Source organism: Panthera onca, chromosome E2 (genome assembly GCF_046562875.1).
Source record: "Panthera onca isolate mPanOnc1 chromosome E2, mPanOnc1 haplotype 2, whole genome shotgun sequence".
In the NCBI taxonomy this organism is placed as follows: Eukaryota; Metazoa; Chordata; class Mammalia; order Carnivora; family Felidae; genus Panthera; species Panthera onca.
In genome coordinates this window covers 47,029,334-47,044,330 of record NC_138353.1, presented here as the reverse complement: position 1 = coordinate 47,044,330, position 14,997 = coordinate 47,029,334, and the positions used below count along the sequence as shown (strand labels likewise).

The following is a 14,997-nucleotide window of genomic DNA, read 5'->3' as shown; positions in this document are numbered from 1 at the left end:
GTGCACAAATACCAATGCAAAGCTATATGGGTCACAAAGAATGACTCCAAAGAAATGAAGATCTATGAACTGCCTCACAAGAATTCAAAATAATCATCTTAAAGAAACTCAGTGGAATACATGACAAAACAAATAAATGAAATTAGGAAAACAATGCATGAACAAAATGGTAATTTTAAGTTTATTTTGAGAGAGAAAGAGCACATGTGCATGTGAGCAGGGGAGGCACAGCAAGAGGGGGAGAAAGAATCCCAAGCAAGCTCTGCACTGTCAGCGCAGAGCTTGATGCAGGGCTCGAACTCATGAACCATGAAATCATGACCTGAGCTGAAATCAAGAGTTGGATGCTCAATCAATTGAGCCACCAAGGTACCCCCCAAATGGTAATTTTAATAAAGAAGTAGAAACCACAAAAGAGAACTAAACAAATTCTGGAGCTGAATAATACAGTAATAGAAATGAAAAATTCAATACAAAGCTTCAACATCAGACTTGATCATACAGAACAAAGAATCAGTAAATTTGAAGATAAGTCATTTGAAATTAGCCAGTTCAAGGAACAAAAAGAAAAATGATGACAAAGAATGAAGAAAGCCTATAAGAATTCTGGACATTGTGAAAAGAACAAATATACATATTATGGGAACCCCAGAAAGAGGAGAGAGAGAAAGAGGCAGAAAACTTATTTCAAGAAATAATAAATGAAAACTTAAAGATATAAACATGTGGGTACATGAAGCTCAAAGGACCCCCCAAGTCAGATCAACCCAAAGAAGCTTATCCTGAGACACATAATAATCAAACTGTTAAAACTCAAAGCTTGAGAATTCTGAAAACAGCAAGAGAAAAAATAACTTTACACGCACAAAGAAACCCCCACAGTCTATCAGATTTCTTAGCAGAAACCTTGCAGGCTAGAGGGAGCAGAATGACATATTCAAAGTGCTGAAAGAAAACAAAAAACTGCCAACCAAAGCCACTAAACCCAACAAAACTGTCCTTTGGAAGTGAAGGAGTGATAAAACCATTCCGAGCCTCACACAAGATTAGGGTAGCTCATCACCACCAGATCAGTCTTACAAGAAATGCTAGAGGGAATTCTTCAAGTTGAAAGGAAATGATGCTATGTAACAAAAGGAAAGTATACAACTCACTGGTAAAGGTAAATACATAGTCTAATTCAGAATATGGTAATAATATAATGGTTTATAAATCACTTTTATCCCTAGTATAAAAGTTAGAAGACAACAGTATTAAAAATAACTACCACTGCAATAATTGGTTACTGGATGACAATATAAAAAGAAGTAAAGTGTGACATCAATTGCATAAAGTGCAGGGGAAGGAGAAGAAAAAGTATAGAGGGTTTTTCTTTCTTTTTTTCCCCAATATACAGGCAGCACAATCTTGTTTATTTTTATTTATTTGTTAAGTAATCTCTATGCCCAGCAGGGGCTTGAACTCACAACCCTGAGATTAAGAGTAGCATGCACTACTGACTGAGCCTGCCAGGTGCCCCAAAGTATAGAGTATTTGTATGTGATTGAACATAAGTTGTTATCAGGTTATAGGATGTTTCATGTAAACCTAATGGTAACCATAAAGCAAAATCTATATAGATAGATACAAAAAAAGATATAGGGAAGGGAATTAAAGCATACCACTACAAAAAATAAATAACAAAGGAAGATAGCAAGAGAGGGAAAAAGGAACAAAGGAGCTGAGAAATAATCAGAAAACAATAAAATGGCAACAGTAAGTTCTTATCAATAATTACTTTAAATGTTGAGAATAAATTCTTCAGTCAAAAGACAGAATGATTGAGTCTGGTAAAAATACAAGATCCAATAATATACTGCCTATAAGAGACTCACTTTAGTTTTAGGTACACACCACAGGTTGAAAATGAAGGTGTGGAAAAAAGATATTCCATGCAAATGGTAACCAAAAGAGACCAGAAGTAGCTCTAACTTATAACAGATAAAATAAAATTTCATTTAAACTTGGGCACAACAGACAAGGAAGGTCACTTGTGATAAAATGATAAAGGGCTCACTTCATAAAGTGAACAAAACAATTATAAATATATATGCACCCAACATTGGAACACCTAAATATTTAAAGCAAATGTTAACTGAAGGAAGAAATAGACAGCAATACAATAATAGTAGGGGACTTCAACAACCCACTTTTAACAATGGGTAGATCATCTAGACAGAAAATCATTAAGGCAACAGCAGACTAGTTACCACTGTGGACCAAACGGACCAAACAGATCTATTCAAAACACTCCATTCAACCAGAATACTTGTTCTTCTCAAGTGCACATGGAACATTCTCCAGTGTACATCCTAAGTGGGGCCACAAAGCAAGTCTTAACAAATTTAAAGATTGAAAGCATGTATATCAAGTATCTTCTCTGACCATAATGGTATGAAACTAGAAATCAATAACATGAGGCAAACTGGAAAATTCATATACACAAAATTAAACAATACAGTTCAGAACAACAAATGGGTTAAATGAGAAATCAAAGGGAAATTATAAAGTACCTTGAGACAAATAAAAATGGAAGTATAAATGTTGTAGAGAGGTCCTAAAGGTGCGATGACGAGAGAATTGGAAAGCAGGGGCTGAGACTGTCCAGGAGCTGAAGCAGCGGTCCCCTGGCTCAAGCCTCTTTTATTTTTGCAAATTGTCTGATAACAGCAAGCACATACAACATAGTATTTGGCATCCTGACAGGTCCTGCACCTGCAGCGTATTCCATACCAGGTCATGAGTACATCTGGTGCCAGACAAAACATTCTTATCCCAGGCCTGGTGCCCATATGATATCCTTCTGGAGAGAACGTGCAGTCCCAATGGCTTTCCACCTGGGAATGGAACTGCTTTTAGTTCCTTGCCGCTCTGTCCCTTTCCTTCAGGACATTCTTACGGTGCCTCCAGCTTCTTGTTCTCCAACAAAATGTCATGCCACACTTAGGGGATGCAGCAAAAGCAGTCCTAAAGTGGAAAGTTTATAGTAATAAACACCTACTTTATGAAAAAGGAAAGATCTCAAACAAACAAGCTAATTTAAATCTTCAAGGAACTAGTAAAAGAAGAACAAAGTCCAAGGTTAGCAGAAGGAAGGAAACAATAAAGAGCTGAAATAAATGAAGTAAATACTAGAAAAATAGAAAAAAAAAAAACAATGTTTTTTTGAAAGATAAACAAAACTGACAAGCCTTTAGACTGACCAAGAAAAAAGAGGATTCAAATAAATACATTAATGAAAGAGGAGACATTAACATTGGTCTCACAGAAAAACAAAGGATTACAAGAGACACTATGAACAATTGTATGCCAACAAACTGGACAACTTGGAAGAAATGGATAAATCCCTAGAAACACACAACTTATCGAGACTAAATAATGATGAAACAAAATATCTGAACAGACTAATAACGAGTAAGGAGATTGAAGCATAAAACAAAAAACCGCCCAACAAAGACAAACCTAGGACCAGATAGCATCATGGATGAACTCTACCAAACATTTAAAGAATTAACATCAATCCTTTTCAAATTCTTCCAAAAAATTAAAGAGGAGGGAGCAGTTCAAAATTCACTTTATGAGGCCAACAATGCCCTCATACCAAAGCCTACAGGAAAAGAAAATCACAGGCCAATATCGTTCATGAACACAAATGCAAAAAAATCCTCAACAAAATGCTAGCACATGAAGTTCAAAAACACATTTAAAAAAATAAAACATACATTGTGGGGCACCTGGGGAGCTTGGTCAGTTAAGTGTCTGATTCTTAATCTACACTCAGGTCTTGATCTCAGGGTTTTGAGTTCAAACCCCACTTTAGGTGCCACGCTGGATGTGAAGCCTACTTACAAAAAATCATACATTGCAACCAAATTGGATTTATCCCTGGGATGCAAGGATGATTCAACATAAACAATTCAGTAAACATGGTATACCACATTAGCAGAATAAAGGATTAAAATCATGTGATGATCTCAATAGATGCAGAAAGAGCGTTTGACAAAATTCAACATCCTTTTGCGATAAAAACTGTCAACAAATTAGGCATAGAAGCAATGTACCTCAACATAATAAAGACCATGTATGTCAAACCCAAAGCTAACATCATAACTGTGAAAAGCTTAAAAGCTTTTCCTCTAAGATCAAGAATAAGACATGGGTGCCTACTCTTGCACTTCTATTCAACATACTATAGGAAGTCCTAGCCAAAGAAATTAGGTAAGAAAAAGAAATGAAAAGAATCCAGATAGGAAAGGACAAACTTAATTGTCTGTTTAAAGATAATATGATCTTATACAAAGAAAATCCTATAGATCCCACCAAAACAAAAACAAATACAAACCTGTAAAACCTATAAATGAGTTTAGTAAAGTTATAGGATATAAAATCAATACACACAAATCAGTTGCATTTGGTTACACAATGAACTACCCGAAAAAGAAATCAAGAAAACAATCTCACTTACAAGAACATCAGAAATAATAAGATACTTTGGAATAGATTCAACTGAGAAACTGAAAGATACAAAGTATAAGACACTGATGAAAGAAATGAAAAAGACACAAATAAAATGCAAAGATATTCCATGTTTATGGATTGGAAGATTATTGTTAAAATGTCCGCACTACCCAAAGTGATCTACAAATTCAATGTAATCCCTATCAAAATTTCAAAGCACTTTTCACAGAAATAGAAAAAATAATCCTAAAATTTATATGGAATCACCAAATATGCCAAATAGCCAAAGGAATCTTGAGAAAGAAAGCAAAGCTGGAGGCATCACATTTCCTAATGTCAAACTACAGTATAAAAGCTATAGCATGGCACAAAAACAGACACCTAGACCAATGGAATAGAATAGAAACCCCAGAACTAGACCCACAAACATATGGCCAACTAATCTTTGATAAAGCAGGAAAGAACATCCAATGGAAAAAGACAGTCTCTTTAACAAATGGTGCTGGGAGAACTGGACAGCAACATGCAGAAGGTTGAAACTAGACCACTTTCTCACACCATTCACAAAAATAAACTCAAGATGGATAAAGGACCTGAATGTGAGGCAGGAAACCATCAAAACCCTAGAGGAGAAAGCAGGAAAAGACCTCTCTGACCTCAGCCGTAGCAATCTCTTACTCGCCACATCCCCAAAGGCAAGGGAATTAAAAGCAAAAATGAATTACTGGGACCTTATAAAGATAAAAAGCTTCTGCACAGCAAAGGAAACAACCAACAAAACTAAAAGGCAACCAACGGAATGGGAAAAGATATTTGCAAATGACATATCGGACAAAGGGCTAGTATCCAAAATCTATAAAGAGCTCACCAAACTCCACACCCGAAAAACAAATAACCCAGTGAAGAAATGGGCAGAAAACATGAATAGACTCTTCTCTAAAGAAGACATCCGGATGGCCAACAGGCACATGAAAAGATGTCCAACGTCGCTCCTCATCAGGGAAATACAAATCAAAACCACACTCAGATATCACCTCACGCCAGTCAGAGTGGCCAAAATGAACAAATCAGGAGACCATAGATGCTGGAGAGGATGTGGAGAAACGGGAACCCTCTTGTACTGTTGGTGGAAATGCAAATTGGTGCAGCCACTCTGGAAAACAGTGTGGAGGTTCCTCAGAAAATTAAAAATAGACCTACCCTATGACCCAGCAATAGCACTGCTAGGAATTTACCCAAGGGACACAGGAGTGCTGATGCATAGGGGCACTTGTACCCCAATGTTTATAGCAGCACTCTCAACAATAGCCAAATTATGGAAAGAGCCTAAATGTCCATCAACTGATGAATGGGTAAAGAAATTGTGGTTTATATACACAATGGAGTACTACAGGGCAATGAGAAAGAATGAAATATGGCCCTTTGTAGCAACGTGGATGGAACTGGAGAGTGTGATGCTAAGTGAAATAAGCCATACAGAGAAAGACAGATACCATATGTTTTCACTCTTATGTGGATCCTGAGAAACTTAACAGAAATCCATGGGGGAGGGGAAGGAAAAAAAAAAAGAGGTTAGAGTGGGAGAGAGCCAAAGCATAAGAGACTCTTAAAACCTGAGAACAAACTGAAGGTTGATGGGGGTGGGAGAGAGGGAGGGTGGGTGATGGGTATTGAGGAGGGCACCTTTTGGGATGAGCACTGGGTGTTGTATGGAAACCATTTTGACAATAAATTTCATATATTGAAAAAAAAATAAATGAGCACTTTGGAAAATAATTCTACCAGAAAAAAAAATAAAAAAATAAAAGCCATAGCAATCAAAATCGTGTGGTACTGACATAAAACAGACACAGAATGATGGAACTGAACAGAGAGCCCAGAATCACCTCGTGCACATACAGCCAATGAATCTATGACAAGTGTGCCAAGTATAGACAATAGGGAAAAGATGGTCTCTTCAACAAATAGTTCTGGAAAAACTGGGTATCTATATGCCAAAGAATGAAACTGGACCCTTTTCTTATGCCACATACAACAATCCATTCCAAAAGTATTACCAACTTAACTCTGAGACCTGAAACTGTAAACTCCTAGAAGAAAACAGGAGCAAAGCTCCTTGATGCAGGTCTTGGCAATTCTTTGACTAGGACATCAAAAGCAAAAACAAAACAAAACCAAGAGGGACTACAACAAACTAAAAAGTTCCTGCACAGTGAAGGAAACTACCAAACCACGATGAAATGGGAGGAAATATTTGCAAATTATGTATCTGGTAAGGGGTCAATAACCATAATACACAAGGAACTCCTACAACTAAATACCAAACAAACAAACTTAAATGACTGATTAAAAACTGGTCAGGGGCACCTGGGTGGCTCAGTCAGTTAAGCATCCAGTTAAGCATTTGACTTTGGCTCAGGTCATGATCTTGTGGTTTGTGAGTTCAAGCCCCACATGGGTCTCTCTGCTGTCAGCGTGGAGCCTACTTCAGATCCTCTGTCCTGCTGCCCCCTGCTCCTCCCCTGCTTGTACTCTCTCTCTCACACAAAAATAAACATTAAAAAAATTTTTAAATGGGCAAAGGACTTGAATATACATTTTTATCAAGAAGAAAAGTGGCTAACAGTATATGTAAAAATCACTAACCAAAACCACAATGAAGTATCACCTTAGACCTATTCAGATGTTGTGGTGTTGTTGTTGTTTTTTTTTTTTGTAAGTAGGCTCCACTCCCAGTGCAGAGCCCAATGCAGGGCTTGAACTTACAACCCTGAGTTCAAGACCTGAGCTGAGATCAAGAGTCAGATGCTTAACCAATTGAGCCCCTCAGGGACCTCATGATGGGCTTTTATCTAGAAGATGAGATACTGAGCGTTGGTGAAGGTGTGAAGAAGGGAACTCTGTGCACGGCTGCTGGGAATGGAAATTGGTGCCATCATTATGAAAACAGCATGGGGTTCCTTAAAAAATTAAAAACAGAACTACCATGTGATCCAGCAACCTCACTCCTGGGTATATATTGAAAGGAAATGAAGTTAATATCTTGGAGAGATATTTGCACTCCCATGTTCATTGCAGCATTATTCATAATAGCCAAGATATGGAAACAATCTAGGTGTATGTCAGTGGGTTACTGTATAAAGAAAATGTGACACACGCAAAGAAATCTTATTATTTGCTACCACATGATGAATATGGAGGACATTATGCAAGGCAGAATAAGCCACACAGAAAAAGATAAATACTGCAAGATTTCACTTACATGTGGGATCTAAAAAAGTCAAAGCATAGACCAGAGAGTAAAATATGGTTAGCAGGTGCTGGGGAGAGGGAAGGGAAAATGGGGAGATATTGGCCAAAGTGTACAAACTTTCAGTTTTATTTAAAATGAATAATTTTGGGGGCGCCTGGGTGGCTCAGTCAGTTAAGTGTCCAACTTCGGCTCAGGTCATGATCTCGCAGTTCGTGAGTTCAAGCCCCGCATCGGGCTCTGTGCTGACAGCTCAGAGCCTGGAGCCTGTTTCAGATTCTGTGTCTCCCTCTCTCTCTCTCACCCTCCTCTGTTCATGCTCTGTCTCTCTCTGTCTCAAAAATAAATAAACGTTAAAAAAAATTTTTTTTAAATGAATAATTTTGGAGATCTCATGTACTGCATAATCATTATAGTTAATAGTACTATATTGTATACTTGAAAGTTGCTAAGAGAATACATCTTTATGTGTTCTTAGCATACCAAAACCAAAATTGGGGCACCTGGCGGGCCCAGTCGGAGCATGTGACTCTTGATCTTGGGGTTGTGGGTTTGAGCCCCACGTTGAATACAGAGATTACTTAAAAAAAAATCTCAGAGGCACCTGAGTGGCTTAGTTGGTTAAGCATCCAACTCTTGGTTTTGGGTCAGGTCATGATCTCACAGGTTCCTGACTTCAAGCCCCTGTTAGGCTCCCCACTGACAGTGCAGAGCCTGCTTGGAATTCTCTCCCTCCCTCTATCTCTGTCCCTTCTCCACTCACTGTCTCTCTCTCTCTCAAAATAAATAAATAAACTTAAAAAAAATAAAATCTAAAAAAAAAAAAAATGCAAAACACGTAACTTTGCGATATGGTGAATACGTTAATTAGCTTGACTGTGGTAAATATTTTACAATGTATTCATATATCAAAACATCACATTGTACCTTGGACACATATAAATTTACTTGTCAATTATACCTCAGTAAAGCTGGGGAAAAAGAATCAACTGAAAAACTACTACTTACAGAAAGATAATGGAGAGCCACCGGATAATGTATGGAATTGTGGAATCACTGTATCATATACGTGAAACTAATATAACCTTATATGTTAACTAACTGGAATATTTTAAAATAAAGAAAAAAGAGAACTCAGCAAGGTGGTTGGGTGCTAATATACAGAAATCAACAGCCTTCATACATCCAAACAATATTTACTTAAATGGTAAAGACAGATAAAATATCTCACTCATAATAGCTACACAAAGATAAAATAAACCTAACAAGAGATTTGGACTATTAATGAGGGATCCACGGAAGATGAGGGCGGAAAGGCATACCATACTCCCACGGAGATAGGAGTGTGAAGAGAACATCATACAGATATCAGTTCTGTGAATTAATCTTTGTAAGTTCATAGTTTCTATCTATATAAATATCTATTTTTAAAAAAAATTTTTTAACGTTTATTTATTTTTGAGACAGAGAGAGACAGAGCATGAATGGGGGAGGGTCAGAGAAAGGGAGACACAGAATCCGGAACAGGCTCCAGGCTCTGAGCTGTCAGCACAGAGCCCGACGTGGGGCTAGAACTCACGGACCGCGAGATCGTGACCTGAGCTGAAGTCGGCTGCTTAACCAACTGAGCCACCCAGGCGCCCCTCTATATAAAAATCTAAATTTAGATCTACAACCATATAAGCTCGCTATTTATTGATTTATTTGGAGAGAGAGAGAGAGAGAGAGAGAGAGAGAGAGAGAGCAAGCAGGGGAGGGGCAGAGAGAGGGGGACAGGGGATCTAAAATGGGCTCTGTGCTGAACAAAGAGCCTGATGCGGGGGCGCCTGGGTGGCGCAGTCGGTTAAGCGTCCGACTTCAGCCAGGTCACGATCTCGCGGTCCGTGAGTTTGAGCCCCGCGTCAGGCTCTGGGCTGACAGCTCAGAGCCTGGAGCCTGTTTCCCATTCTGTGTCTCCCTCTCTCTCTGCCCCTCCCCCGTTCATGCTCTGTCTCTCTCTGTCCCAAAAATAAATTAAAAAAAAAAAACAAAAAAAAAAAACGTTGAAAAAAAAAAAAAAAAAAAAAACAAAGAGCCTGATGCGGCGCTCAAACCCATGAACTCTAAGATCACGACCTGAGCCGAAGTCGGACGCTTAACTGACTGAGCCACCCAGGTGCCCCTATAAGCTCTTAATACATAAAAAGATCCCCCCCGGGGCACCTGGGTGACTCAGTCGGTTAAGCGTGCAACTCTTGATTTCAGCTCAGGTTGTGATTTCACAGTTCATGGGTTTGAGCCGCATCTCAGGCTCCACACTGACAGCACAGAGCCTGCTTGGGATTCTGCCTCTTTCCTTCTGTCATTCTCTCTCAAAATAAACACCAACAAAAAATTCCCATATATCCAAACAGTCTAACAAAATCAAGCAGCCCAATGAAAACTGGGCAGAGATTAGGAAAGGACATTCGTTCGTTCATACATTCCTTCAATTGATATGTATGGAGTGCACACGTATGGCAGGTCCTGCTCTAGGTGCCAGGAGCATACTGGATGAAAGAGTCCCTGTCCACAGACAACACACATTTGAGGAGGGAGACAGAGACAAGAACCAAACAGTATTCAGGTAGTGATAGTGCTAAGAAGAAAAATTAAGTAGGAGGAGGGATAGAGGGGGCTGGGGAGGGAACACTACTATTGGTCTACAAGGGATGACTAGAGAAAGTTTCTCTGAGGATGTGGCTTGTGAGAGAGACCATAATAACGTTCGGTGCACCCAATGCAAATATCTATCAGGGTAGCGGCACGTTCCAAGGCCCTGAGTTGAGAACAGGGTTGGTGTGTGGGAGGGCACAGAAGTGTGCATGGCTGAAGGACAGTGGAGGAGGGGTGGGCATAGGAGTGGAGATGTAGCTGTGGGCCAGGCTGGGCAGGCCTCTGTAAGCTCTGGAAAGGGTTTGGGATTTTAAGTATGATAGCAATCTACTGGGAGGTTTTGAACAGGGGAATAATACTGATTTATGTTTGAAAACAATATGGGAGGATGGAATGAAGCAGGGCAAGGGCAGAGGCAAATTCTGCCCAGATGAGAGGTGGAAGATGGTACCTTACTCTGGTTTTGACTTCCATTTTCTCATGAGTGCACTTGCAAAGCCTTTCTTCTATTTCAGAGCTATGGGTATTGTTTGAAAACACCAATTTTCAGTGGGCTGTTGGGGATGTGGCCAGACTCATACATTGCTCATGGGAGTGTTAACTGGTACAATAAGGAGAAGACTGGGGCAATAACTTTCTTTTCTTTTTTTTTTTTTTTTTTATTTTAGAGAGATAGTTTGAGAGCAGGGGAGAGGGGCAGAAGGAGGGGGGAAAAGAGAGAGAAAGAGAGAGAGAGAGAGAAGGAAAGAGAGAGAGACAGTCTTAAGCAGGCTCCATGCTCTGTGCAGAGTCCATTGTGGGGCTCAATCCTATGACTCTGGGATCATGACCTGAGCTGAAATCAAGAGTCAGACACTTGGGGCGCCTGGATGGCTCAGTCAGTTAAGCGTCCGACTGATAGTGCAGAGCCTGCTTGGGATCCAATCTCTCTCCCTCCCTCTCTCTCTGCCCCTCCTCTGCTCACACACTCTCTCAAAATAAACAAACTAACTAACTAAAAAAAAAAAAAAAAAAAAAAGTATCTCATAGGTTCAGGAGGCTAGAGGAAAGATTGAGCATACAAATACAGACATAGAGACATTAAAAAAAAAAGTCACTGGGGGCGCCTGGGTGGCTCAGTCGGTTGAGCGACCGACTTCGGCTCAGGTCATGATCTCACGGTTTGTGAGTTCGAGCCCCGCGTTGGGGTCTGTGCTGACAGCTCGGAGCCTGGAGCCTGCTTTGGATTCTGTGTGTGTGTGTGTGTCTCTCTCTCTGCCCCTCCCCCACTCACGCTCTGTGTCTGTCTCAGAAATAAACAAACATTAAAAAAAAAAGTCACTCAATTGAGCCACCCAGGTACCCTTTGGCAATATCTTTCTAAATTAAGAATGCATGCACATTTTACCACATCTTTTCCAGATATTCATGTTGTAGATATACTTGTACATGTGTGAAATTATGTACACAAAAGGATATTAATAATAGTATTATTAACAATGAAAGACTGAAAAAAATCTCAATGTCTATCAATAGGGAGCTGGTTTTATAAATTATGAGACATGTGACCAAAGGAATGCTACACAGTAAATGAATAAAACATAGGGGCGGCTTTACGTATACTGATGAAACAATCTCTGATGAACTGTTAAGAGAAAAACACAAAATTCGTGGCAATGTTTATAAGTGGGCTACCACTTACCAAACATATTTGCAAATGCACAGATTACCTCCGAAAGAATATATAATAAATTGGGAATGTCATTGTGTCTCCGAGGATTAGGGGACAGAGGAGAGCTGCACAATATACCCTGTGGCACGTTTGAGTTTTCTCCATGTATGTGTTTTAATTATTTAAAAAACCTGTTTTAACATGAAAGATTATTGAGAGAAATCTGGCAGGGAGAGGCTGAAGACAGAAGAGAAAGGTGAGGGCTAACAATCTTCAAAGATGGTCTCACTTTATATTTCTTTTTTTTTTAAGATTTATTTATTTTTGAAAGTGACAGAGAGACACAGAGACAGAGCATGAGAGGGGGAAGGACACAGAGAAAGAGGGAGACAGAGGATCAGAACAGACTCTGCACTCACAGCACAGAGCCCGATGTGGGGCTCAAACTCGCAAACTGTGAGATCATGACCTGAGCCAAAGTCGGATGCTCAGCTGACTGAGATACCCAGGGGCCCCTCTCACTCTGTGTTTCTTAAGTGAAAAATACATGAAATTATGATAGAATTTTGATCAGTTGTTTTCATCCCAAGAAGAAAAGTCAAGAGAGAAAAGGCAAGCTCATACAGCTACAAGATTTTTAATTAAATCCTACCAAAAAGAGAGATCCTTCCCTATATGTGATTCAACACTGCACCATGCTATTTAGGAAGATTAAGTATTTACAAGAAACAGATTATCTGCCATGAATAGCTTGGGCTTCAATATTCCTGAAAACAATTGGACTAGCAGGATTGGCCTACATCAATCCTGAAAGTAAAGATTTGTGGGGTGCCTGGCTGGCTCAGTTGGAGGACCATGCGACTTTTGATCTTGGGGTTGTGAGTTCAAGCCCCAAGCTGGGTGTAGAGATTGCTAAAAAAATAAATAGATAAATAAAATTGAAAGCAAAGATTTGCTAGTAGTTGAAGAGATAAACCACATTAGTGCCAAGTTTTACTGCTTTTCACCTCAGGTCTACTTAATTCTATTTCTCTGTCTCCATCTACCGATTGCTGGGGCTTTTCCTTAGCATGGCTAGGTAACTCATGTACACTTTGTGGTTCCAGTAGATTAGCCAGAGCTCCAGCTGCCCCAGTTAATAATAATAGCTAACACTTATCCAGTAAATACTCTGGGTCAGACACTCTTCTAAGCATTTACATCTACTGAGTTTTTAATCTTCGCATCAATCTTACAGGGCAGGTCCTAAGAGTATCTCCATCATGTAGGTAAAAAATTGGGGCCCAAGAGATTGAGTAATTTACCCAAGAATACACTGCTAACAAGTGAACCTGGTCAGTCTTGCTTCTGAGTCTGTGCTTTTGGACCAAGACACTAGACTGCAGAGCCATGGAGTCCAGAAGGAGGACCACGCCTACCATGATGGCACTAGCCTCAGCCACCCAGGGTTCCATTCACTTTTAATTTGGTCAATACTTCATTCCGCACACAGTAACAGACTGCAAGCAAACATGCCCTGAACCGAGAAGTATCACCATCCAGAAGTGAACTAGAAAGGATCAACCTGCAAGGCATAGGAGTTGCCATCTGTTAACACTTGCCTAAATGCCCCAAAAAAGCCTTTACTGAGATGAACGTGTCTTTTAGGGCTCTCCCCGCCGCCACCCCAGGAACCAAGGCCGCCGCCACCCCAGGAACCATGCCCATGTTCCAAATGCCCAAAGGAAACTACCAATCCTGAGATAAATGAATGCAACAATTTCCAAAATACAGCTTACTTAGGACAGAAAGGTAGGACAAAGTGTTGGTCACTGGTAGAAAATTTTGAACAAGAAGCATCCCAGAAGTGGGGCCCCAGGACTGTGTCCATACCTCTGTAATCCCCATAAAGGTTAGGAAGGTGAGATTGGCCTGTGGGTAGAAATGCTTAAGAAGTTTGATCTCTGAGAAACGGTGGGAAAACCTCTTCCAAATAGCTTGATGGAGGTAAAACCTACTGGAGTTCTGTGCTGAGTAGACCGCAGTCATCAACAAGATGAGGAACAGGATTTGTACTAGGAAAGAATAGGAAAAAAAAATTACAGTTGAGTGGTTAGCTTAGAAATTCTCTACACCTTCTCCTTCATGGTTCCCAAGCCTTGGCAATTTCATTCAACCCAACAACTGAAAACAGATGAGCCAACGTATTTGGCTCATGGTGGTGCCTATACATATCTACAAATATTTATATATTCCTTCCCAGAATTACTCTGCCACTCATCAGAAGTCTTCCTTTAAATAAGATACACAAAATCCTACACAAAAATTGCCGTATTTTAGTTCTTAAAACTAAATGCATCTCCGCCCCCAACCTTTCTCTCTCTAGCTATCTCTGGACTGTGTTCACAAGAAAGGGAAGGCAGATAAAAACAGAATTGGTCTTCTTTGGTCCAGGAAATGTGATAACCCAAACATGGTATGTGCTGAACCAGTTCCCCTGTACTTAGAGGACAGCTACTTTTTTTTCACTTTTTTAAAACAATTTATTTTTGAGAGACAGAGAGAGATCAAGCATGTGCAGGAGAGGGGCAGAAAGAGAGGGAGACACAGAATCCGAAGCAGACTCCAGGCTCTGAGCTGTCAGCACAGGGCCTGACATGGGGCTTGAACTCAAACTGTGAGATCATGACCTGAGCTGAAGTCCGATGCCCAACCGACTGAGCCACCCAGGCGCCCCGAGGACAACCACTTTTGAAAGCATATTCATTTTTCCTCCTGTGAAGTACATAGATCAAGTTGTTACTCCACTCTGTAGGCAGAGGAAGGTGCTTATTCAAGCACATAATGACTTCTCATGACTCCTAAGTTAAGGAGTCTGCCCATTTACCACACTCCCTGGAGTCCATATTTTTTTCAAGGGGAGTATTTTAAGACAGCTTCTCACTTCCCTGTATTTTCATTTACTTCTCACTCCCCCTTTGCTGGG

The 14,997-nt window shown here is 40.0% G+C and overlaps 1 protein-coding gene across 1 annotated transcript in view; it reads right to left on the bottom strand.

Annotated features, from left to right (window-relative positions):
- Window positions 1-14,997, bottom strand: part of PKD1L3 (polycystin 1 like 3, transient receptor potential channel interacting) — an 80,142-nt gene that overhangs the window by 11,365 nt on the left and 53,780 nt on the right. The window contains 2 exon segments of the mRNA XM_081791423.1: window positions 13,811-13,937; window positions 13,940-14,086. Coding sequence (XP_081647549.1) covers window positions 13,811-13,937; window positions 13,940-14,086 — 274 coding nt within the window.